At 44.4% G+C, this 24,937-nt stretch overlaps 1 protein-coding gene across 1 annotated transcript; it reads left to right on the forward strand.

Annotated features, from left to right (window-relative positions):
* Positions 1–1,212: 1,212 nt before the first annotated feature.
* On the forward strand, positions 1,213–24,893 carry LOC136305390 (probable RNA-binding protein 23). Its single transcript, XM_066208636.1, is given in 19 exon segments — positions 1,213–1,295; positions 1,782–1,868; positions 2,033–2,107; positions 3,613–3,660; positions 4,039–4,085; positions 4,725–4,772; positions 6,739–6,873; positions 8,094–8,147; positions 9,586–9,703; positions 12,583–12,735; positions 14,806–14,862; positions 14,864–14,944; positions 16,106–16,136; positions 16,139–16,170; positions 18,281–18,379; positions 18,381–18,510; positions 20,878–20,976; positions 23,182–23,286; positions 24,802–24,893. Coding segments are annotated over 17 exon segments (1,317 nt in total). The 5' UTR covers positions 1,213–1,295; positions 1,782–1,832; the 3' UTR covers positions 23,256–23,286; positions 24,802–24,893.
* The last annotated feature ends 44 nt before the right edge of the window (positions 24,894–24,937 follow it).

Here is a 24,937-nt window from a genome sequence, read left to right on the forward strand (position 1 = left end):
ATTGGGGGATTTTGGGAGAATTCCAGGACTTTTGGCGGAGATCCTGGAATTTTGGGGGAAATTTGGGAATTTTCGGGGGAATCTTTAAATTTTGGGGGAAATTTGGGGGGATTTTGGGAGGAAATCATGGAATTTGGGGGGAAATCTGGGATTTTGGGGGGGAAATCTTGGGATTTTGGGGGGAAATCTTGGAATTTGGGGGGAGTTTGGGGGGGAAATGCGGAGATTTTGGGAGAATTCCAGGACTTGGGGGATATCCTGGAATTCTGGGGGGAAAAATCCTGGAAATTTGGGGGGATTTGGGGAAAAGTCTGGATGGTTTTGAAGATTTGGGCAGGAAAATCCGGGAATCTTTTGGAAAGTTTGGGAAATTCTGGAACTTTGGGCGAAAAAATCCCGGAATTTTGAGAGAAACCCGGGAATTTGAGACGGATTCCGAGGGGATTTGGGAGAAAAATCATGGAATTTTGGGGGGAAAATCCGGGAAGTTTGGGGGGAATTGAGGGAATCTTCGGGAAAAAGCCGAGAAAAGCTGGAAGGAGCCGTTGGAAAACGACGAGAATTGGGGTCAAAAATGAGGGAAATTTGGGGCAAATCCTGAGAAAATCCCCCAAAAATCGGGGGGGGGAAAAAAAAAATAAAAATTCGGGGAAAAAACTTCTGCGAATTTGTGGGAAATCACTTGGAATAGAAACGGAAGGAACCGGGGCCAAACCCCAGAATTTTGGGGACTTTTTTTTCGGTTTATTTTCATCCCTGCCGCCCCCGCCGTCATTTTCCTGCTTTTCACCGCCTCCGATCCCCTCCTCCCGCCCCTCGCGCTTCCCTCGGCGCCTCCCAATCCCGATTTTTTTACGGTTTTTTCCCCCAAAAATCCTTTTTTTCCCCCGCGGTTTCCCCCTTGCCTACTCGAGCGCAGGCCGCGCTAGGCCGCGCTAGGCCGCGTTGCCACGGCGACGGCGCGGCGGGAGAAAAAGGGGCGTGGCCACGCGCCCCCCTTCAGCCAATCGCCGCGCGCGTCTCATCCTCCAATCCGCCGCGCCGGCGCTTCGGAGCTTTGCGTCCAATCGGCGCCGCCGCGTTTTGACCGACAGCGCGCCCACCAATCAGGAAGCGGCGAGGCCAGCGAGGGGCCAATAGCGGCGCGCGGGGGGCGGAGCGAGCGCGGCGGGCGGGGCCGAGGCGGAGGATCGAGGAGGGGGGGGAAGGTTCTGGAGGCCGCCGCCATCTTTGCCGCCGCGTCCGGGGCCGCCGCCGCCGCCGCCGCCGCCGTTCCGGGGCTCCGGGGGGGGCCGGTAAGAGCGGCGGAGCTGTCGCGACATGACGTCAGGGCCCCCCCGCGCCGTGACGTCACTTGGGGGCGGCGGGAGGCGGAGTGGGGTGGGGGGGAGGGGAAGGAGCGGCGGCGGCCGCGGGGGGGGGGGAGGGGAGCGGGGAACGGGCCCTGAGGGCGGCGCCGCCAGGGGGCGCTGCGGCGGGGGCGGGGCTTACAGGGGGGCGTGTCGCGGTGGTTATTAAGGGGCGTGGCTTGAGCGGCGTTAGTCATGAGGAGGGGGCGTGGCTTGGGGGCGTGGTTGCGCGTTGGCGGGGCGTGGCTTCAACGAAGGGGGCGTGGCGCGGGCGAGGGTTTCACGGCGTTGAAAGGGGCGGGGTTTCGCCGCCGTTGTTGTCGGCGGGAGGGGGCGTGGCTTGTTTGCCGGCTCTCCCCGTTGGGGCGCGGCCGTGACGTCACCGCCGCGCCCCTGACGTCACCTTTCCTTCCTCCCGTGACGTCACGGCAGGAGCCAAAGCCAATCCCGGGGGTTTCCCCCCCCAGAACTCTCCCCCCGGGGATGGAGTCGGGGGGACCCAAAGCGCTGCCGGACCCGGTGAGACAAAATCCCAACAAAAATCCCCCAAAAAAACCCACAAAAAATTCGGGAATTCTTCCAGTGGGCGGGGCGGGAATTTCCCGGGAATTCGGGGGTGGAAATTCCCGGATTTTGGGGGGTTTTTTTTTTGGTTTTTTTTATTTTTCCTTCTCCCCGGCCAGGCCGACGCGATGACGTCGGACGACTTCGACATCGTCATCGAGGCCATGCTGGAGGCGCCCTACAAGAAGGAGGAGGTGAGCGGGGGGGCGGGGAAAATCCCGGGATTTTCGGGAATTTTTTCCCGATTTTTGGAGGTCCAGTTGGGAAAGCTGAAGGGGAAAAAATTGGGAAAATTTTGGGGTGAAAACGAGGAAATTTGACGGATTTTTTGGCCCCGTTTTTGGCCCAGATTTTCCCGTTTTCCGCTCGGGGTTTTTTTATTTTTTTTCCCAAAATTCCCCAGTTCGGAACCACTTTTCCCTAAATTTCCCCATTCTTCCCAAATTCTTCCCAAATTTTTCCCAAATTTTCCCAAATTCTTCCCAAATTTTTCCCAAATTTTTCCCAAATTCTTCCCAAATTCTTCCCAAATTTTTCCCAAATTCTTCCCAAATTTTTCCTAAATTTTTCCCAAATTCTTCCCAAATTCTTCCCAAATTCTTCCCAAATTTTTCCCAAATTTTTCCCAAATTCTTCCCAAATTCTTCCCAAATTTTTCCCAATTTTTTCCCAAATTCTTCCCAAATTTTTCCCAAATTTTTCCTAAATTTTTCCCAAATTTTCCCAAATTTTTCCCAAATTTTCCCAAATTCTTCCCAAATTCTTCCCAAATTTTTCCCAAATTCTTCCCAAATTCTTCCCAAATTTTTCCCAAATTTTCCCAAATTTTTCCCAAATTTTCCCAAATTCTTCCCAAATTTTCCCAAATTCTTCCCAAATTCTTCCTAAATTTTTCCCAAATTCTTCCCAAATTTTCCCAAATTCTTCCCAAATTCTTTCCAAATTCTTCCCAAATTTTTCCCAAATTTTTTCTCAAATTCTTCCCAAATTTTTCCCAAATTCTTCCCAAATTTTTCCCAATTTTTTCCACGTTTTTTCCACGTTTTTCTTTCCGCTTTTCCCCCGTTTTTCCCCATTTTTCCTGCAAATTTTCCGAAGTTTCCAGTTTTTTCCCACTTTTCCCTAAATTTCCCCATTTTTGCCAAATTCTTCCCAAATTTTTCCAAATTTTTCCTCATTTTCTCTCTTCTCCCATTTTTCCCCATTTTTGCCCCAAATTTTCTTAAATTTTGCCAAATTTCCAGTTTTTTCCCAATTTTCTTTAAATTTCCCCATTTTTCTCCAAATTTTTCATTTTTCCCAATTTTTTCCTTGTTTTTCTTCCATTTTTCTCTCGTTTTTCCCCATTTTTGCCCAAATTTCCTAATTTTTTTCTCCCTCTCCCAGTTTTTTTGCGTTGTTTCCAAATTTTCTCATTAATGGTCCAAATTTTCCCCAATTTTTCCACTTTTGCCCCAAATTTTCCCAATTTTTTCCATGTTTTCCCCATTTCTCCCAAATTTCTCCGTTTCCATTTAAAATTTCCTCAAATTCTCCTTTTTTTCCCCCAATTTTTCCTCAATTTCTCCCAAATTTTCCTTCTTTTTTTTTTTTTGCCCGTTTTCCCCAAATTTGGGGATCATTGGACGGAATTCTCGGGAAAAAATCTTGGGAATTTTGGCGAATTTCGGGAATTTTCTGGAATTTTTTCCTCCCCCAGGCCCAGCCCGGCCCTTCCAAGGCCCAACCGGAGCCGCCCCCGGCACAGGTGAGGAATTCTGGGGAATTCTGGGAATTCTGGGAATTTTCTGGGAATTTTGGGAGTCTTGGGTGGGAAACTTGGGGGAATTTTGGGGATTTTCTTGGAATTCGGGGGAATTTTTTGGGGAATTTTGGGAATTTCCTGGGAATTTTGACGTTTCCTGGGAATTTCGAGGGGTTCGGGTGGGAATCTTGGGGGAACTCTGGGAATTTCGAGGAATTTTCTCGGAATTTTGATGAATTTTCGGGGAATTTTCCCGGGAATTTCTCTGGGAATTTTTGGGGGGATTTCTGGGAATTTTTGGGGCTTCCTGGTCGGGATTTTTTTTTGGGAATTGTGTCCCAAACTTTGGGAATTTCCCCTCCCCTCCCCCTCCCGTTTCAGCCGCCCCCGGAGGAGCCGAAGGAGCCCAAGAAGGAGAGCGGGAGCAGGTGAGGGAAAAAACGGGAATTCTGGGGGGAAATCCCAGGATTTGGGGGAAGTTGGAGGAAAATCGGGAATTTTGGGGAAAATTTGGGCCAAAAATGGGGAAATTTGGGAAAGTTTGGGGCAAAAATGGGGAATTTTGGGGGAAATTCCTGGGAAAATTGGGGAGATTGGGGGAAATTTGGGAGAAAATTGAGGGATTTGGGGAAGTTGAGGCAAAAATAGGGAAAAATCGGGGAAAAATTGGGAAAAATTGGGGAAAATTGAGAAAAATCAGGAAATTTTGGGGGAAAATTGGGAAAAATGGTGGAAAATTAAGAAAAATCAGGAAAATTTGGGAAAACCGGAGCAAAAACGGGGAAAATCTGGAAAGAATCGAGAAATTTTGGGGAATTTTGGAGAATTTGAGGCAAAAACGGGGAAAATTGGGGAAAAAAAAATAAAATTTGGGAGAAATTGGGGCAAAAATTCGGATTTTTTGGGGAAAAATCGGAAAATCCGGGTGGAAATCCCGAGTTTTGGGGGCGGAAATTTGGGAATTTTGGGTTGAAATCCCGGGAATTCGGGGCTCCGGGTGGAATTTTGGGTTTGGGGGATTTTTGGGGATTTTTCCCGATTTTTGGGGGTTTTTTCCTGGATTGCAGCAGCCGGAAGAAGCGGAGCCGGAGCCGGAGCCGCGAGCACAGACACAGGTGGGGGAAATCCGGGAATTTGGGGGGAAATTTGGGAAATTTGGGGGGGAAATTGGGAATTTTGGGGGAAATTTGGGAATTTTGGGGGAAAATTTGGGAATTTTGGTGGAAATTTGGGAATTTTGGGGAAAAAATCGGGAATTTTGGGGGAAATTTGGGAATTTTGGGGGAAAATTGGGAATTTTGGGGGAAATTTGGGAATTTGGGGGGAAATTTGGGAATTTTGGGGAAAAAATCGGGAATTTTGGGGGAAATTTGGGAATTTGGGGGGAAATTTGGGAATTTTGGAGGGAAAAATTGGGAATTTTAAGGGGAAAAATTGGGGATTTTGGGGCAAATTTGGGAATTTGGGAGTAAATTTGGGAATTTTAAGGGGAAAATTGGGGATTTTGAAAGATTTCCAAATTTTGGGAGAAAATTAGGGAAAAAATTGGGGATTTTGGGGGGAAATTTGGAATTTCACGGGAAAATTTGGGAATTTTGGGAAAGATTGGGGGAGAAAATTCGGGATTTTTGGAGAAATTCAGGGATTTTTGGGGAAAAATCTGGGAAATTCTGGAGGAATTTTGAGGGAAAATCCGCGGAGTTTTGGGGAAATAATGGGAATTTCGGGGGGGAAATTTGGGGATTTTTGGGGGAATTTCGAGGAAATTTTGGGAATTTTGGGGTCGGAATCTCGGGATTTTTTCGGGAATTTTGAGTTAGAATTTCGGGGGTTTTTTGGGCTGGAATTTGGGAATTTTTGGAGGATTTGGGGTCGGAATTTTTGGCGTTTTTTGCACTAAAATTCGGGGAATTTTGGGGTTGGAATTTGGGAATTTTTGGGCTGGAATTTTGGGGATTTTTTCCGAGATTTTGGGTCAAAATTTCAGGGATTTTTTCGGGATTTTGGCATTAAAATTTGGGGATTTCTTTCGGGAATTTTGAGTTAGAATTTCGGGATTTTTTTGCGCTGGAATTTGGGGAATTTTGGGGCTGGAATTTGGGGATTTTTTCCGTATTTTGGGTTAAAATTTTGGAAGGTTTTTTGTGCTAAAATTTGGGGATTTTGGGGTCAGAATTTGGGGATTTTTTGGGGGGATTTTGAGTTAGAATTTCAGAATATTTTGGGGGGAAATTTTGGGATTTTTTGGGGTCAGAATTCAGGGATTTTTGGGGGGATTTCGGGTCGGAATTTTGGGATTTTTGGGCTGAAATTCAGGGATTTTTTGGGGTCAGAATTTGGGGATTTTGTTTCGTGTTTTTGGGTGAGAATTTCGAGATTTCTTCGGGAGCTGGAATTTGGGGATTTTTCAGGGAATTCTGGGGATTTTGGGTTAAAATTTTGGGATTTTTCAGGTCGGAATTCCGGGATTTTTGGGTCGGAATTTTGGGCGTTTTTTGGGCGGAAATTTGGGGATTTTTTCGGGTTAGAATTTGGGGATTTCGGGTCAGAATTTTGGGATTTTTGGGCTGGAATTTCGGGATTTTTTGGGGTATTTTTTAGGGTCAGAATTTGGAGATTTTTCCGGGTCAGAATTTCAGCGTTTTCGGGTTGGAATTTTGGGACTTTGGGGCTGGAATTTCAGGATTTTTCGGGGATTTTTTGGGGTCGGAATTCGGGGACTTTTCTCACACTTTGGGGTCGGAATTTGGGGATTTTTCCGAGTTAGAATTTGGGGATTTCGGGTCAGAATTTCAGGATTTTTTGGCTGGAATTTCGGGAATTTGGGGGGATTTTTTGGGGTCGGAATTTGGAGACTTTTTTCACACTTTGGGGTCGGAATTCGGGGATTTTTCCGGGTCAAAATTTCAGCATTTTTGGGTTGGAATTTCAGGATTTTTGGGCTGGAATTTAGGGATTTTCCGGGGATTTTTTTGGATCAGAACTCGGGGACTTTTCTCACACTTTGGGGTCGGAATTCGGGGATTTTTCCGGGTGGGAATTCGGTGATTTCCCTGGGCCGACCCCGGGGCTCTCCTTCAGCCGCAGCCGCGACCGCGAGCGCGAGCGGCGCCGCCGCAGCCGCAGCCGAGAGCGCCGCAGCCGCCACCGCAGCCGCAGCCGCGAGAGGAGGAGGAGCCGCAGCCGCGACCGCCGCAGCCGCGACGACAGGGCCAGGTACGGCGACGCCGGGATCCCCGAGTTCTGAGCCAAAATTCCCCCAAAAATCCCGGAATTCTGAGCCGAAATTCCCCCAAAAATCCCGAAATTCTGAGCTGAAATTCCCCCAAAAAATCCCGGAATTCTGACCCAAAATTCCCCCAAAAATCCCGGAATTCTGACCCGAAATTCCCCAAAAAATCCCGGAATTCTGACCCGAAATTCCCCAGAAAATCCTGAAATTCTGACCCAAAATTCCCAAAAAATCCCAGAATTCTGACCCGAAATTCCCCAAAAAGTCCCGAAATCCTGACCCGAAATCCCCCCCAAAAATCCCAGAATTCTGACCCGAAATTCCCCAAAAAATCCTGAAATTCTGACCCGAAATTCCCAAAAAATCCTGAAATTTTGACCCAAAATCCCCCAAAAAATCCCAAAATTCTGATCTGAAATCTCCCCAAAACAATCCCGAATTTCTGACCTGAAATTCCCCAAAAAATCCCAGAATTCTGAGCCGAAATTCCCCAAAAAATCCTGGAATTCTGAGCCAAAATCCCCCTCAAAAAATCCCGGAATTCTGACTCGAAATTCCCCAAAAAATCCCGGAATTCTGACCCGAAATTCCCCAGAAAATCCTGAAATTCTGACCCGAAATTCCCCAGAAAATCCTGAAATTTTGACCCAAAATCCCCCAAAAAATCCCAAAATTTTGATCTGAAATCTCCCCAAAAAAATCCTGAAATTCTGACCTGAAATTCTCCAAAAAATCCCGAATTTCTGACCTGAAATCCCCAAATAAATCCCAAAATTCTGACCCCAAATCCTCCGAAAAAATCCCGAAATTCTGAGCCAAAATCTCCCCCAAAAAATCTGAAAATCCCGAAGTTCGGACCCAAAAATCCCCCAAAAATCCCCAAATTCTGGAAGTTCTCACCCAAAAATCCCCAAATCCGTGGATTCGGACTCGGAATTCCCCCAAAATTCCCGAATTCCGCGGCTTTTTCTTCCCAAAAAAAAACCATCGGGAATTTTGGGGATTCCGCCCCAAAATCCCAAATTTGAACCCAAAATTGTTCCAAAAATCCGGAATTTCGCCCCAAAATCCTGGAATTTCTGTCCCAAAATCCCAAATTTGAACCCGAAACGCCCCAAAAATCCGGGATTTCCGCCCGGGAATCGCCCAAATCCCGTTTTTTTCCCCCAAATCCCGGGATTTGAGCCGGAATTTCCGTCGCCAGGCGCCGCTTCGGGCACAGCAAGAGCCCGCTGTACCGGGAGAAGAGCCCGGGGAGGTGAGGACGGGAAACACCGGGAAAAATGGGGGGAAAAACGGGAAAAATGGGAAAAATGGGGAAAAACGGGGAAAATGGGGAAAAATGGGGAAAATGGGGAAAATGGGAATTGGGGAAAAACGGGAAAAAATGGGGAAAAACGGGAAAAATGGGAAACGGAAAAACGGGGAAACACCGGGAATTGGGGGGAAAAACGGGAAAAAATGGGGAAAATGGGGAAAAACGGGAAAAACGGGGAAAAATGAGAATTTGGGAAAAAACGGGAAAAACGGGAATTTGGGAAAAACGGGAAAACGGGGAAAACGGGGATTGGGGGAAAACACCGGGAATTTGGGAAAAACCGGGGAAAATGGGGAAAAACGGGAAAAAACGGGGGAAATGGGGGAAAAACGGGAAAAATGGGGAAAACAGGGAAAATGGGAATTGGGGAAAAACGGGAAAAATGGGAAAAAAACGGGAAAAATGGGGAAAATGGGGAAAACACGGGAATTGGGGGAAAAACCAGGAAAAAACAGGAAAAAACGGGAAAAATGTGAAACGGGGAAAAACGGGGAAAACACCGGGAATTGGGGGGAAAAATGGGGAAAATGAGAATTGGGGGAAAACACCGGGAATTGGGGGGAAAACGGGAAAAATGGGAAAAAATGGGAAAAAACGGGAGGAAATGGGAAAAACGGGGGGAAGTGGGAATTGGGGGAAAACGGGAAAAATGGGGGAAAATGGGGAAAATGGGGAAATGCGAATTTGGGGAAAAAGCGGGAAAAAACGGGAAATTTGGGGAAAAAGACGGGGAGAAATGGGAAATTTGGGGGGAAAAAATGTGGAAAATTGGAAATTTGGGGGGAAAATGGAAAATTTGGGGGCAAGGAAAAGTTTTTAAAGGAAAAAACCTGGGAATTTTGAACGGGAAAAAAATGCGGATTTGCGGGAGAAAAAATGTTGAATTTTTGTGCGGAAAACGTGAAAATTTTGGGGGTAAAACCGGGAATTTCGAGAGGGGAAAACGGGAATTTTTGGGGGTTATTCCGGTGGGATTTTTTTGGGGAATTCCGTGGGAATTTTTGGGAATTTCGGGAATTCCGACTCCGGGTGTTTTTCCCACCTGTCCCAGGGAACCTTTGAGGTCGTTTCTGGGTCCATTTTGGCTCATTTTTGGGTCTATTTTCGTCGTTTTTGGGTCTATTCCGGCGGGATTTTTTTGGGAATTCCTTCGGGATTTTTCGGGAATTTCAGGAATTCTGATTCCAGGTGTTTTTCCCACCTGTCCAGGAATTTTTGGGGGCAGTTTCAGGTGAATTTTTGGGTCAATTTTGGACCATTTTTGGGTCTATTTTCGTCGTTTTTGGGTCTATTCCGGCGGGATTTTTTTGGGAATTCCTTGGGGATTTTTCGGGAATTTCGGGAATTCCGACTCCAGGCGTTTTCCCCGTTTCCCCAGGGAGCCCCTGGGGTCTCTGAGCCCCGAGGAGAGGGACGCCCGGACGGTTTTCTGCATGCAGCTCGCCGCCCGCATCCGGCCCCGCGACCTCGAGGATTTCTTCTCCGCCGTGGGCAAGGTCGGGAAAATCCCGGGAAAAATCCCGGGAAAATCCCGGGAAAAATCCCGGAATTCTGGGGGGGGGGGGGGGGGGGAAATCCCGGGGGAAACGTCCGGGGGATGTTGTGGGGAAAATTCCGGGGTTTTAGGGGGAAAAGTTCCGGAAAAATGCCGGAAAAATCGTGGGGAAAATTTAGGAAAAATCCCGGGAAATGTCACGGAAAAATCCTGGGGAAATGGTGGAATTCCTGGGGAGAAAAGTTCCGGAAAAATGCCCAAAAAATCGTGGAAAGATCCGGAAAAATCCCGGAATTTCTCGGGGAAAATCTTGGGAGAAACGTCCAGGAATGTTGTGGGAAAAATTCTGGGATTTTAGGGGGAAAAAATTCCCAGAAAAATGCCGGAAAAAATCCCGGGAAATGTCACGGAAAAATCCTGGGAAAATGGTGGAATTCCTGGGAGGGAAAAGTTCGGGAAAAATCCCCGAAAAATGCCGGGAAATATCGTGGATAGATCCCCAAAATTTGTATTGCTATTATTTGTATTTCCGTTTCCGTTTATATTTCCGTTTTTCTCAAACGTTTCCATTTCCGTTCCCGTTTATATTTATATTTATATTTATATTTATATTTGTATTTATATTTATATTTATATTTATATTTATATTCATATTGCCATCTCCATTTGCATTTATATTTCCCTTTCCATTTCCGTTTATTTATATTTATATTTCTGTTTCCATTTATGTTTCCCTTTATATTTCTATTTCCATTTATATTTATATTTATATTATTTCTATTTCCATTTATATTTACATTATTTATATTTATATTACTTATATTTCCATCTCCATTTCCATTCATATTTCCATTTCCGTTTCCATTTATATTTATATTATTTATATTTACATTTCCATTTCCGTTTCCATTCACATTTCCATTTCTATTTCTATTTCTATTTCTATTACTCATATTTCCATTTCCATTTATATTTCTATTATTCACATTTCTTTTTCCATTTATATCTATATTTATATCTATATTTATATTATTCATATTTTCATTTCCATTTATATGTATATTTCTATTATTCACATTTCCATTTATATTTATATTTCCATCTCCATTTCCATTCATATTTCCATTTCCATTCATATTTATATTTCTACTATTCACATTTCCATTTCCGTTTATATTTATATTATTTATATTTATATTTCCATTTCCATTTCCATTTCTATTTATATTTCTATTTATATTATTCGTATTTCCATTTCCATTCATATTTATATTATTTATATTTATATTTCCATTTCCATTTATGTTTCCATTTCCATTTATATTTATATTCATATTATTCATATTTATATTTGCATTTATATTTATATTTATATTTATATTTATATTTATACTATTCATATTTCCATTTCCACTTACATTTCTATTATTCACATCTCCATTTCCATTTCTATTTATATTTATATTTCCATCCCCATTTCCATTCATATTTCTATTTATACTTATATTTATATTATTCATATTTCTATTTCCATTTCTATTTCTGTTTCTATTTATATCATTTGTATTTCCATTTCCATTCATATTTATATTGTTTAAATTTCCATTTCCATTTCCATTTATGTTTCCATTTCCATTTCCATTTATATCTATATTTATATTATTCACATTTCCATTTATATTTATATTTATATTTCCATTTGCATTTCCATTTGCATTTCCATTATTCACGTTTCCGTTTCCATTTATATTTATATTATTCATATTTCCATTTCCATTTCTATTTCTATTTCCATTTCTATTTCTATTTCTATTTCTATTTATATTATTCATATTTCCATTTCCACTTATATTTGTATTTCTACTATTCACATTTCCATTTCCGTTTATATTTATATTATTTATATTTATATTTCCATTTCCATTTCTATTTCTATTTCTATTTCTATTATTTATATTATTCGTATTTCCATTTCCATTTATATTTATATTTATATTATTCACATTTCCATTTATATTTATATTTATATTTCCATTTGCATTTCCATTTGCATTTCCATTATTCACGTTTCCGTTTCCATTTATATTATTCATATTTCCGTTTCCATTTATATTTATATTACTCATGTTTCCATTTCTATTTCTATTTCTATTTCTATTTCTATTTATATTATTCATATTTCCATTTCCACTTATATTTATATTTCTACTATTTACATTTCCATTTCCGTTTATATTTATATTATTTATATTTATATTTCCATTTCCATTTCTATTTCTATTTATATTATTCGTATTTCCATTTCCATTTCCATTTATATTTATATTTCCATTTGCATTTCCATTATTCACGTTTCCGTTTCCATTTATATTTATATTATTCATATTTCCATTTCCATTTCTATTTAAATTATTTATATTTATATTTCCGTTTCCATTTCCATTCATATTTCCATTTCCATTCGTATTCCCACTTCCACTTCTATTTATATTACTTATATTTATATTATTCATATTTCCATTTCCGTTTCCATTATTCACATTTCCATTTCCGTTTATATGATTTATATTTATATTTCCATTTCCATTCATATTTCCATTTCCATTTCCATTTCCATTTCTATTTCTATTATTCGTATTTCCATTTCCATTTACATTTACATTGTTTATATTTCCATTTCCATTTCCATTTCCATTCATATTTCCATTTCCATTTCCATTTCCCTTTCTATTTCTATTATTCACATTTCCATTTCCATTTCTATTTCTATTATTCACGTTTCCATTTCCATTTCTATTTCTATTATTCACGTTTCCATTTCCGTTTCCATTTCCATTGTTCCCGTTTCCGTTTCCATTTCTATCCGCGTTCCCGGCGCAGGTGCGCGACGTGCGGATCATCTCGGACCGCAACTCGCGGCGCTCCAAGGGCATCGCCTACGTGGAGTTCTGCGAGATCCAGTCGGTGCCGCTGGCCATCGGCCTCACCGGCCAGCGCCTGCTCGGCGTGCCCATCATCGTCCAGGCCTCCCAGGTCGCTCCCGGAAACACCCACTATTTGCCCCTTTTCCCCACTTTTTTATTTTCCCCTTTTTTTCCCAATTTTTCCCAATTTTTTCCCAATTTTTCCCAATTTTTTTCGAATTTTTTCCGATTTTTTTCGATTTTTTTCCGAAATTCTTTCGAATTTTTTTCCGTTTTTTCTTTTTCCCTATTTTCCCATTCTGTCCCTTTTTTCCCCATTTTTTCCCCTTTTTTTCCCCATTTTTTCCCCTTTTTTTCCCTTTTTTTCCCCATTTTTTCCGATTTTTTCTCAATTTTTTTTCGATTTTTTTCCGAAATTCCTTCGAATTTTTTTCCATTTTTTCTTTTTTTCCTTTTTTCCCATTCTTTCCCTTTTTTCCCCTTTTTCCCCATTTTTTTCCATTTTTTCCCCTTTTTTTCCCCCATTTTTTCCCATTTTTTCTGATTTTTTTCCCATTTTTTCTGATTTTTTTTCAATTTTTTTTTGATTTTTTCCGAAATTCTTTCGAATTTTTTTCCGTTTTTTCTTTTTCCCTATTTTCCCATTCTGTCCCTTTTTTCCCCATTTTTTCCCCCTTTTTTCCCCCATTTTTTCCCATTTTTTCTGATTTTTTTCCCATTTTTTCTGATTTTTTTTCAATTTTTTTTCGATTTTTTCTGAAATTCTTTCAAATTTTTTCCATTTTTTCTTTTTTCAATTTTTTCCCATTCTTTTTCCTTTTTTCCCATTCTTTCCCATTTTTTCCCATTTTTCCCCCTTTTTTTCCCCCATTTTTTCCCATTTTTATTCGATTTTTTTCAATTTTTTCCGAAATTTTCGAATTTTTTTCCATTTTTTTCCCTTTTCCATTTTTTCCCATTTTTTCTCTTTTTTTCCATTTTTTTCCCTTTTTTTCGATTTTTTTTCGATTTTTTCTGAAATTCTTTTGAATTTTTTCCATTTTTTTCCCTTTTTCCCCATTCTTTTCCTTTTCCCCCCATTTTTTTCCCCATTTTTCCCCCCCATTTTTTCCTCATTTTTTTCCATTTTTCCCCATTTTTTATCATTTTTTCCCATTTATTTTTGATTTTTTTTCGATTTTTTTTGATTGATTTTTTAAATTTTTTTAAAATTTTTTTTCCATTTTTTCCATTTTTTCCCTTTTTCCCTTTTTCCCCTTTTGTTCCATTTTTTCCCCATTTTTTTCGATCTTTTTCCAATTTTTTTCCGTTTTTTTCCCTTTCCATTTTTTCCCATTTTTTCCCAATTTTTTTATTTTTTCCCCATTTTTTTGGAATTTTTTTCCATTTTTCCCTTTTTTTTTCCCTTTCTCCATTTTTTCCCATTTTTTCCCCTTTCTTTCGAATTTTTTCCCATTTTTTTTCGAATTTTTTTTTCCATTTTTTCCCCTTTTTTCCAATTTTTTTCGATTTTTTTTCCATTTTTTTCCCTTTTCTTTCCCAATTTTCTTCCAACCTCGTTTGGATTTTTTTCCGCCTTTTCACAGCTTTTTAAGCATCTTCCAGGACCTTTCCAAGTGGATTTTCGGTGTCTCTAAAGCTTCCTGGAATTTAAGAGTTTTTTAGAAATTTTTTTTTCCTTTTTTCCCATTTTTTTTTCTATTTTTTTCCTTTTTTTTCTCCCCCAATTTTTTTTTTCAAATTTCTTTTTTTCCAACATTTTTTGGTTTTTTTCCTCACAATTTTTTGTTGGATTTTCACGCGAATTTTCCTCATTTTCGGGACCTTTTTTCCCCATTTCTCACCTGTGCTCACCTGAGCTCACCTGTCCTCACCTGAGCTCACCTGGGCAGGATTTCGGGTGAATTTTGATCATTTCTGGGCCGATTTTCCTCATTTTTGGCTCATTTTTCCCCCTTTTTTCGGGAATTCCTCTCCCCATTTCCCACCTGTGCTCACCTGAGCTCACCTGAGCTCACCTGTGCTCACCTGGGCAGGATTTCGGGTGAATTTTGATCATTTCTGGGCCGATTTTCCTCATTTTTGGCTCATTTTTCCCCCTTTTTTCGGGAATTCCTCTCCCCATTCCTCACCTGTCCTCACCTGAGCTCCACCTGTGCTCACCTGTCCCCCCCCCCAGGCAGAGAAGAACCGCCTGGCGGCCATGGCGGCGCCCCTGCAGAAGGGCTCGGGCGGCCCCCTTGCGGCTCTACGTCGGCTCCCTGCACTGCAACATCACCAAGGAGATGCTCAGGGGCATCTTCGAGCCCTTCGGGAAGGTGGGCGGGGCGCCTGGGCACACCTGGGAACACCTGGGCGCACCTGGGGCGCACCTGGGCACACCTGGGGGGGAAGAAATGAGGAGAAAGGAAAAAAATTTGGGGAAAATCGGGTGAAAAAATGGGAATTTTGGGGTGAAAAATGGGAATTTTGGGGTGAAAAATGGGGAATTTTGGGGGTTTGGGGTCACCTGGGCACACCTGGGGGGAGGAAACGGGGAGAAATGGAAAAAATTTGGGGGAAAATCGTGGTGGAAAATGGGAATTTTGGGGTGAAAATTGGGAATTTGGGGGTTTGGGGTCACCTGTGCGCACCTGGGAACACTGGGGGGAGGAAACGGGTAGAAATGGAAAATAATTCGGGGGAAAATCGGGTGAAAAATGGGAATTTTGGGGTGAAAAATGGGAATTTTTGGGGTGAAAATTGGGCAATTTTGGGGGTTTGGGGATCACCTGGGCACACCTGGGGGGAGGAAATGGGGAGAAAGGAAAAAAATTCGGGGAAAATCGGGTGAAAAATGGGAATTTTGGGGTGAAAAATGGGAATTTTGGGGGTGAAAAATGGGGAATTTTGGGGGGTTTGGGGTCACCTGGGCGCACCTGGGAACACCTGGGGGGAAGAAATGGGAGAAATGGAAAAATTCGGGGAAAATCGGGTGAAAAATGGGGAATTTTGGGGTGAAAAATGGGGATTTTGGGGGTTTAATGAATTTTAAGGAATTTTAGTGAATTTTAAGGAATTTTAATGAACTTTAATGGACTTTAGCGAATTTTAACGATTTTAGTGAATTTCAAGGAATTTCAGTGAATTTTAATGAACTTTAATGGACTTTAATGAGTTTTAAGGAATTTTAAAGAATTTCGATGAATTTTAGTGAATTTTAAAGAACTTTAAGGAACTTTAACGAATTTTAATGAATTTTAACGAGTTTCGGTGAATTTTAATGAGTTTTAGTGAATTCCAACAAATTTTAGTGGATTTTTAAGGAATTTCAATGATTTGGGGTAAATTTCATTCGGTTTTAATGAATTTTGAGTCAATTTTGACCAATTTTGGGTCGATTTTCCTCCATTTTGGGCAAATATTGGGGGGGAGGGGCGGGGGGTGGAGTTCGCGGCCGTGGCCACGCCCCTTTTTGCTCACCTGTGCCCCGCCCACAGATCGACAGCATCGTCCTGATGAGAGACCCGGACACGGGCAGTCCAAAGGCTACGGCTTCATCACCGTGAGTGACACACCTGGGCACACCTGGGACACCTGGGGACACCTGGGGACACTGGGACACCTGGGGACACCTGGGGACACCTGGGACACACCTGGGGACACCTGGGACACACCTGGGACACACCTGGGGACACACCTGGGGACACCTGGGACACACCTGGGACACACCTGGGGACACCTGGGACAGCTGGGACACACCTGGGGACACACCTGGGGACACCTGGGACACACCTGGGGACACCTGGGACACACCTGGGACACACCTGGACACACCTGGGGACACCTGGGACACACCTGGGACACACCTGGGGACACCTGGGACACCTGGGACACACCTGGGACACACCTGGGACACACCTGGGGACACCTGGGACACCTGGGACACACCTGGGGACACCTGGGGACACCTGGGACACACCTGGGGACACCTGGGGACACCTGGGACACACCTGGGGACACCTGGGCACACCTGGGGACACCTGGACACACCTGGACACACCTGGGGGACACCTGGGACACCTGGGGACACACCTGGGCACACCTGGGGACACCTGGGGACACCTGGGGACACCTGGGGACACCTGGGACACACCTGGACACACCTGGGGACACTGGGACACACCTGGGGACACCTGGGACACCTGGGACACACCTGGGGACACCTGGGACACACCTGGGACACACCTGGGGACACCTGGGACACCTGGGGACACCTGGGACACACCTGGGACACACCTGGACACACCTGGGACACCTGGGACACACCTGGGGACACCTGGGGACACTGGGGACAGCTGGGACACACTGGGAGGCGAAAACCAAAACAAAATCCCTTTTTTCCCCCCTAAAAACCTCATTTTTTCCCCTAAAAACCCCATTTTTTCTCCTAAAAATCCCGCTTTTTTATCTTTTTCAAACTAAATTTTTACCAAAATCTCCTTTTTTCATCCCAAAACTTCTCAGACCCCAAAACCTCCAAAAAATCCCATTTTTCGCTCTAAAAACCTCATTTTTTCTCCTAAAAACTCCGTTTTTTCTCCTAAAAATCCTGGTTTTTTCTATTTTTTCAAACTAAATTTTTTACCAAAATTTCCATTTTTCAGCCCAAAACTTCTCGGACCCCAAAACCCCCAAAAAATCCATTTTTCGCTCTAAAACCCCCATTTTTTCTCCTAAAATCCTCATTTTTTCTCCTATAAACCCCGTTTTTTTTCTATTTTCAAATAAATTTTTACCAAAACGTCCTTTTTTTCAGCCCAAAACTTCTCAGACCCAAAACCCCCCAAAAAATGCCATTTTTTGCTCTACAAACCTCATTTTTTCTCCTAAAACCCCGTTTTTTCTCCTAAAAATCCCGCTTTTTTATCTTTTAAAACTAGATTTTTACCAAAACCTCCTTTTTTCATCCCAAAACTTCTCGGACCCCAAAACCCCCAAAAAATCCCATTTTTCGCTCTAAAAACCCCATTTTTTCTCCTAAAACCCTCATTTTTTCTCCTAAAATTCTCATTTTTTCTATTTTCGAACTAAATTTTTACCAAAACCTCCATTTTTCATCCCAAAACTTCTCGGCGGACCCCAAAACCCCCCAAAAAATCCCCATTTTTCGCTCTAAAATCCTCATTTTTTCTCCTAAAATCCTCATTTTTTCTCCTAAAAACCCCATTTTTTTCTATTTTCGAACTAAATTTTTACCAAAATCTCCATTTTTCATCCCAAAACTTCTCAGACCCCAAACCCCCCCAAAAAATCCCATTTTTCGCTCTAAAAACCTCATTTTTTCTCCTAAAACCCTCATTTTTTCTCCTAAAACCCCATTTTTTCTCCAAAAAAAACCCAGTTTTTTCTATTTTCAAACTAAATTTTTTACCAAAACCTCCTTTTTTAATCCCAAAACTTCTTGGACCCCCAAACCTCCAAAAAATCCCATTTTTCGCTCTAAAAACCTCATTTTTTCTCCTAAAACCCTCATTTTTTCTCCTAAAATCCTCATTTTTTCTCCTAAAATCCTCATTTTTTCTCCTAAAACCCTCATTTTTTCTCCTAAAAACCCCCGTTTTTTTTGTGTATTTTCACGTTTTTCCCGGAAATTTCCGTTGTCCGCCGCCAAGTTCTCGGTAGGCGGAGTGCGCGCCCGGCGCGCCCTGGAGCAGCTGAACGGCTTCGAGCTGGCGGGGCGGCCGATGCGCGTGGGGCAGGTGAGCGAGCGGCCCCGACGGCTCCAGCGACGTCACCTTCCCCGAGAGCTCACCTGGGCCAGGTGCGCCGCTGGGCTGCGGCGACGAGCCCGAGCTGGGCACGGCCGCCGGGAGGCTGCAGCTGATGGCCAAGCTGGCCGAAGGTGGGCGCGGGGATGCGGGGGGGGGAATATGGGGACGGGGGGTGAAAGGGAAAATGGGGGAAAAATGGGGGAAAAATGGGAAAAAATGGGGGAAATATGGGAAACGGGGGGGTGAAAGGGAAAATGGGGGAAAAATGGGGGAAATATGGGGGAAAAATGGGGGAAACGGGGGGGGGTGAAAGGGGAAAAATGGGGGAAAAATGGGGGGAAATAATGGGGGAAATAAAAGGGAAAAAATGGGGGAAAAATGGGGGAAAATATGGGAAACGGGGGGGTGAAAGGGAAAAAATGGGGGAAAAATGGGGGAAAATATGGGGGAAAAAAAAGGGAAATATGGGGAAATGGGGGGAAAATAATGGGGGAAAAAAAAAGGGAAAAAATGGGGGAAATATGGGGGAAAATATGGGGAACGGGGGGTGAAAGGGAAAAAATGGGGGAAATATGGGGGAAAATAATGGGGGAAAATGGGGGGAAAAATGGGGGGAAAAAATGGGGGAAATGGAAAATGGGGAAAAATTAATGGGGGAAATGGGGGAAAAATAATGGGGGAAAATGGGGGGAAAAATGGGGGAAAAAAAAGGGGAAAAAATGGGGGAAATATGGGGGAAAATAATGGGGGAAATAAAAGGGAAAAATGGGGGAAACGGGGGGGATGAAAGGGAAAAAATGGGGGAAAAATGGGGGAAAATATGGGGGAAATGGGGAGAAAATGGGGGGAAAATGGGGGAAAATAAAAGGGAAAAAATGGGGAAAATATGGGGGAAATGGGGAGAAAATGGGGGGGAAATAAAAGGGAAAAAATGGGGGGAAATTAAAAGGGAAAAAATGGGAAAAAAATGGGGGAAATGGGGAGAAAATGGGGGGAAAATGGGGGGAATATAAGGGAAAAAATGGGGGGAAAATGGGGGAAAAATGGGGGAAATGGGGAAAAATAATGGGGGGAAAATGGAAAAAAATTAATGGGGGAAAATGGGGGAAAATAATGGGGGAAATGGTGGAAAAATAATGGGGGAAAATGGGGGAAAAATAATGGGGGAAAATGGGGGGAAAATATGGAAAACGGGGGGAATATAAAAGGGAAAAAATGGAGAAAAAATAATGGGGGAAATGGGAAATAACGGGGGGAAAAACATGAAAAACGGGGAAAAAATAATGGGGAAAAACGGGGGAAAAATGGGGGGAAATGGGGGGAAATAAAAGGGAAAAAATGGGGAAAAATAATGGGGGAAACGGGGAAAAATGGGGAAAAACTAATGGGGGAAATGGGGAATAAATGGGGAAAAAATGGGGAAAAAATAATGGGGGAAAATGGGAAAATGGGGGAAAACGGGGGAAAAAAATATGGAAAACGGGGGAAATGGAGGAAATGGGGGGAAAATATGGAAAATGGGGGGGAAAAAATATGGAAAATGGGGAAAAATGGGGGAAACGGGGAGAAATGGGGAAAAAATGGGGGAAAATGGAAAAAAAATGGGGGAAAAGTGGGGAAAAATGGGGGGAAATGGGGGGAAATTTTGGTTTTTTGGGTGGTTTTTGGGTCTTTTTTGGGGTTTCTTGCCCCCGACTGGGATTTTTGGCTGAATTTCGTCATTTTTGGTGATTCTGAAGTTGCTTTTTTGGTTTTCCTTCGGTTTTTCGGGTGTTTTTCGGGGTTTTTTGTGTCCCCGACGTTTCTTTTGGGCTGAATTTTGTCATTTTTGGGGTTCTTTGGGTGTTTTTTGGGGTTTTCTGGGTGGATTTTTTTTGGTTTTTGGGGGGTTTTTTTGGTTTTTTGGGGTTTTTTGTGTCCCCGACGTTTCTTTTGGGCTGAATTTTGTCATTTTTGGGGTTCTTTGGGTGTTTTTTGGGTTTTCTGGGTGGGTTTTTTTTGGTTTTTTGGGGTTTTTTGGAGGTTTTTGGGGCGTTTTTGGGGGTTTTTTGTGTCCCCGACGTTTCTTTTGGGCTGAATTTTGTCATTTTTGGGGTTCTTTGGGTGTTTTTTGGGTTTTCTGGGTGGGTTTTTTTGGTTTTTTGGGGTTTTTTGGAGGTTTTTGGGGCGTTTTTCGGGTTTTTTGTGTCCCCGACGGGGATTTTGGGCTGAATTTTGTTATTTTTGGGGTTCTTTGGGTGTTTTTTGGGGTTTTCTGGGTGTTTTTTTTTTGTTTTTTGGGGTTTTTTGGATGTTTTCGGGGCGTTTTTTGGGGTTTTTTGTGTCCCCGACGGGGATTTTGGGCTGAATTTTGTCATTTTTGGGGTTCTTTGGGTGTTTTTTGGGGTTTTCTGGGTGGTTTTTTTTGGGTTTTTGGATGTTTTCGGGGCGTTTTTTGGGGTTTTTTGTGTCCCCGACGGGGATTTCGGGCTGAATTTCGGCGTTTTCGGGTCCCGCAGGCTCGGGGCTGCAGCTCCCCGCCCCCGCCCAGGCCGCCCTGCAGCAGCTGAACGGGGCCCTGACCCCCCTGGGGGGGCTCAACCCCGCCGCCCTCACAGGTAACGACGAGCCGGGGGGATTGGGGGGAAATTTGGGGAAATTTGGGGGATTTGGGGGAAATTTGGGGGAAATTTGGGGGAATTTGGGGGAAATTTGGGGGATTTGGGGGAAATTTGGGGGATTTGGGGGAAATTTGGGGGAAATTTGGGGGAATTTGGGGGAAATTTGGGGGATTTGGGGGAAATTTGGGGGATTTGGGGGAAAATTTGGGGGATTTGGGGGAAATTTGGGGAAGATTTGGGGAAATTTGGGGGAAATTCGGGGAAAATTTGGGGGATTTGGGGGAAATTTGGGGGATTTGGGGGGATTTTGGGGAAAATTTGGGGGATTTGGGGGAAATTTGGGGGAAATTTGGGGAAATTTGGGGGATTTTGGGGAAATTTGGGAGATTTGGGGTAATTTGGGGGAAATTTGGGGGATTTGGGGGAAATTTGGGGAATTTGGTGGAAATTTGAAGGATTTGGGAAATTTTGGGGAAATTTTGGGGAAATTTGGGGGATTTGGGGGGATTTGGGGAAAATTTGGGGGAAATTTGGGGAAATTTTGGGGAAATTTGGGAAATTTTGGGGGATTTTGGGGAAAATTTGGGGGATTTTGGGGAAATTTGGAGGATTTGGGGGAAATTTGGGGGAAATTTGGGGGATTTGGGGGAAATTTGGGGGATTTGGGGGAAATTTGGGGGATTTGGGGGAAAATTTGGGGGATTTGGGGGAAATTTGGGAGATTTGGGGGGATTTGGGGGATTTGGGGAAAATTTGGGGGAAATTCGGGGAAATTTGGGGGATTTGGGGAAAATTTGGGGGAATTTGGGGGAAATTTGGGGGAAATTCGGGGAAATTTGGGGGAAATTTGGGGGAAATTTGGGGGATTTGGGGGAAAATTTGGGGGATTTGGGGGAATTTGGGGGAAATTTGGGGGATTTGGGGGAAATTTGGGGGATTTGGGGGAAAATTTGGGGGATTTGGGGGAAATTTGGGGAAGATTTGGGGAAATTTGGGGGAAATTCGGGGAAAATTTGGGGGATTTGGGGGAAATTTGGGGGATTTGGGGGGATTTTGGGGAAAATTTGGGGGATTTGGGGGAAATTTGGGGGAAATTTGGGGAAATTTGGGGGATTTTGGGGAAATTTGGGAGATTTGGGGTAATTTGGGGGAAATTTGGGGGATTTGGGGGAAATTTGGGGAATTTGGTGGAAATTTGAAGGATTTGGGAAATTTTGGGGAAATTTTGGGGAAATTTGGGGGATTTGGGGGGATTTGGGGGATTTGGGGAAAATTTGGGGGAAATTTGGGGAAATTTTGGGGAAATTTGGGAAATTTTGGGGGATTTTGGGGAAAATTTGGGGGATTTTGGGGAAATTTGGAGGATTTGGGGGAAATTTGGGGGAAATTTGGGGGATTTGGGGGAAATTTGGGGGATTTGGGGGAAATTTGGGGGATTTGGGGGAAAATTTGGGGGATTTGGGGGAAATTTGGGAGATTTGGGGGGATTTGGGGGATTTGGGGAAAATTTGGGGGAAATTCGGGGAAATTTGGGGGATTTGGGGAAAATTTGGGGGAATTTGGGGGAAATTTGGGGGAAATTCGGGGAAATTTGGGGGAAATTTGGGGGAAATTTGGGGGATTTGGGGGAAAATTTGGGGGATTTGGGGGAATTTGGGGGAAATTCGGGGGATTTGGGGAAAAATTTGGGGGATTTTGGCGTGATTTCCGGGAATTTGGAAGGATTTTGGGGGGAATTTTGAGAGATTGTTGGGGGAAAATTTGGGGGATTTTGGGGAGAACTTTGGGGAAAATTTGGGGAAATTCTGGGGGAATTTTTGAGAAAATTCCGGGGGAATTTTGGGAGATTTTTTGGGGACATTTTTGGGTGATTTTGGGGGGGAAATTTGGGGGAAATTTTGGGAGATTTTTTGATGAAATTTGGGGAGATTTTGGGGGGAAAATTCGGGGATTTTGGGGAAAATTTTGGGGAAAATTCTGGGGGAGTCTTGGGAGAAGTTTGGAGGATTTTTGGGTGAAATTCGGGAGATTTTCGGGGTTAATTTTAAAGGAATTCCGGGGTCCTTTCGGGGCCGTTCCTCGCGGGAATTCCGGGAAAACTCTGGCAACAATTCCTTGGGGAATTCCGGGAGCTTTTCTCCCCAAATCCTTTCAGTTGTTGTTGGTTTTTGTTTCCGTTTGTCGTCGTTTTCTCTCCCCCAGCCCTGAGCCCGGCGCTGAATTTGGCCTCGCAGTGTTTGACGCTCTCGGGGCTCTTCTCGCCCCAGACCATGTGAGCCCCAAACCAGTACGGACCAGTACGGACCAGTATGGACCAGTGACCCCCAAACCCGCTCCCAGTCCATCCCAGTATAAACCAGTGACCCCAAACCCACTCCCAGTCCATCCCAGTATAAACCAGTGACCCCAAACCCACTCCCAGTCCATCCCAGTATAAACCAGTGACCCCAAACCCACTCCCAGTCCATCCCAGTCCATCCCAGTGACCCCAAACCCGCTCCCAGTCCATCCCAGTACAAACCAGTGACCCCAAACCCGCTCCCAGTCCATCCCAGTACAAACCAGTGACCCCAAACCCACTCCCAGTCCATCCCAGTATAAACCAGTGACCCCAAACCCACTCCCAGTCCATCCCAGTATAAACCAGTGACCCCGAACCCACTCCCAGTCCATCCCAGTATAAACCAGTGACCCCGAACCCACTCCCAGTCCATCCCAGTATAAACCAGTGACCCCGAACCCACTCCCAGTCCATCCCAGTATAAACCAGTGACCCCAAACCCACTCCCAGTCCATCCCAGTATAAACCAGTGACCCCAAACCCGCTCCCAGTCCATCCCAGTATAAACCAGTGACCCCAAACCCACTCCCAGTCCATCCCAGTATAAACCAGTGACCCCAAACCCGCTCCCAGTCCGTCCCAGTATAAACCAGTGACCCCCAACCCGCTCCCAGTCCATCCCAGTATAAACCAGTGACCCCAAACCCACTCCCAGTCCATCCCAGTATAAACCAGTGACCCCAAACCCACTCCCAGTCCATCCCAGTATAAACCAGTGACCCCAAACCCGCTCCCAGTCCGTCCCAGTATAAACCAGTGACCCCCAACCCGCTCCCAGTCCATCCCAGTATAAACCAGTGACCCCAAACCCACTCCCAGTCCATCCCAGTACAAACCAGTGACCCCAAACCCGCTCCCAGTCCATCCCAGTACAAACCAGTGACCCCAAACCCACTCCCAGTCCATCCCAGTATAAACCAGTAACCCCCAAACCCGCTCCCAGTCCATCCCAGTATAAACCAGTGACCCCAAACCCGCTCCCAGTCCATCCCAGTGACCCCAAACCCACTCCCAGTCCATCCCAGTACAAACCAGTGACCCCAAACCCGCTCCCAGTCCATCCCAGTATAAACCAGTGACCCCAAACCCGCTCCCAGTCCATCCCAGTACAAACCAGTGACCCCAAACCCACTCCCAGTCCATCCCAGTATAAACCAGTGACCCCAAACCCACTCCCAGTCCATCCCAGTACAAACCAGTGACCCCAAACCCACTCCCAGTCCATCCCAGTATAAACCAGTGACCCCAAACCCACTCCCAGTCCATCCCAGTATAAACCAGTGACCCCAAACCCACTCCCAGTCCATCCCAGTATAAACCAGTGACCCCAAACCCGCTCCCAATCCATCCCAGTACAAACCAGTGACCCCAAACCCACTCCCAGTCCCTCCCAGTACAAACCAGTGACCCCAAACCCGCTCCCAGTCCAAACCAGTCCAAACCAGTTCCCCTCTAACCCCTCCCCTTTTTTTCCTTTCCAGGTGAGATTTGGCTCCGCCTCCTCTCCCCACTTTCAGGCCACGCCCCCTTCCCCTCCCCAGCCCCTCCTCCCATTGGCCGGAGAAAGGGGGCGTGGCCTCGCCGCTGAGGCCCCGCCCCCTGCCCCGCCTTCCCTCC

The sequence above is a fragment of the Chamaea fasciata genome, unplaced genomic scaffold (assembly GCF_029207755.1).
Source record: "Chamaea fasciata isolate MVZ Bird 193981 ecotype frontalis unplaced genomic scaffold, bChaFas1.0.hap1 SCAF_391, whole genome shotgun sequence".
Lineage (NCBI taxonomy): Eukaryota > Metazoa > Chordata > Aves > Passeriformes > Sylviidae > Chamaea > Chamaea fasciata.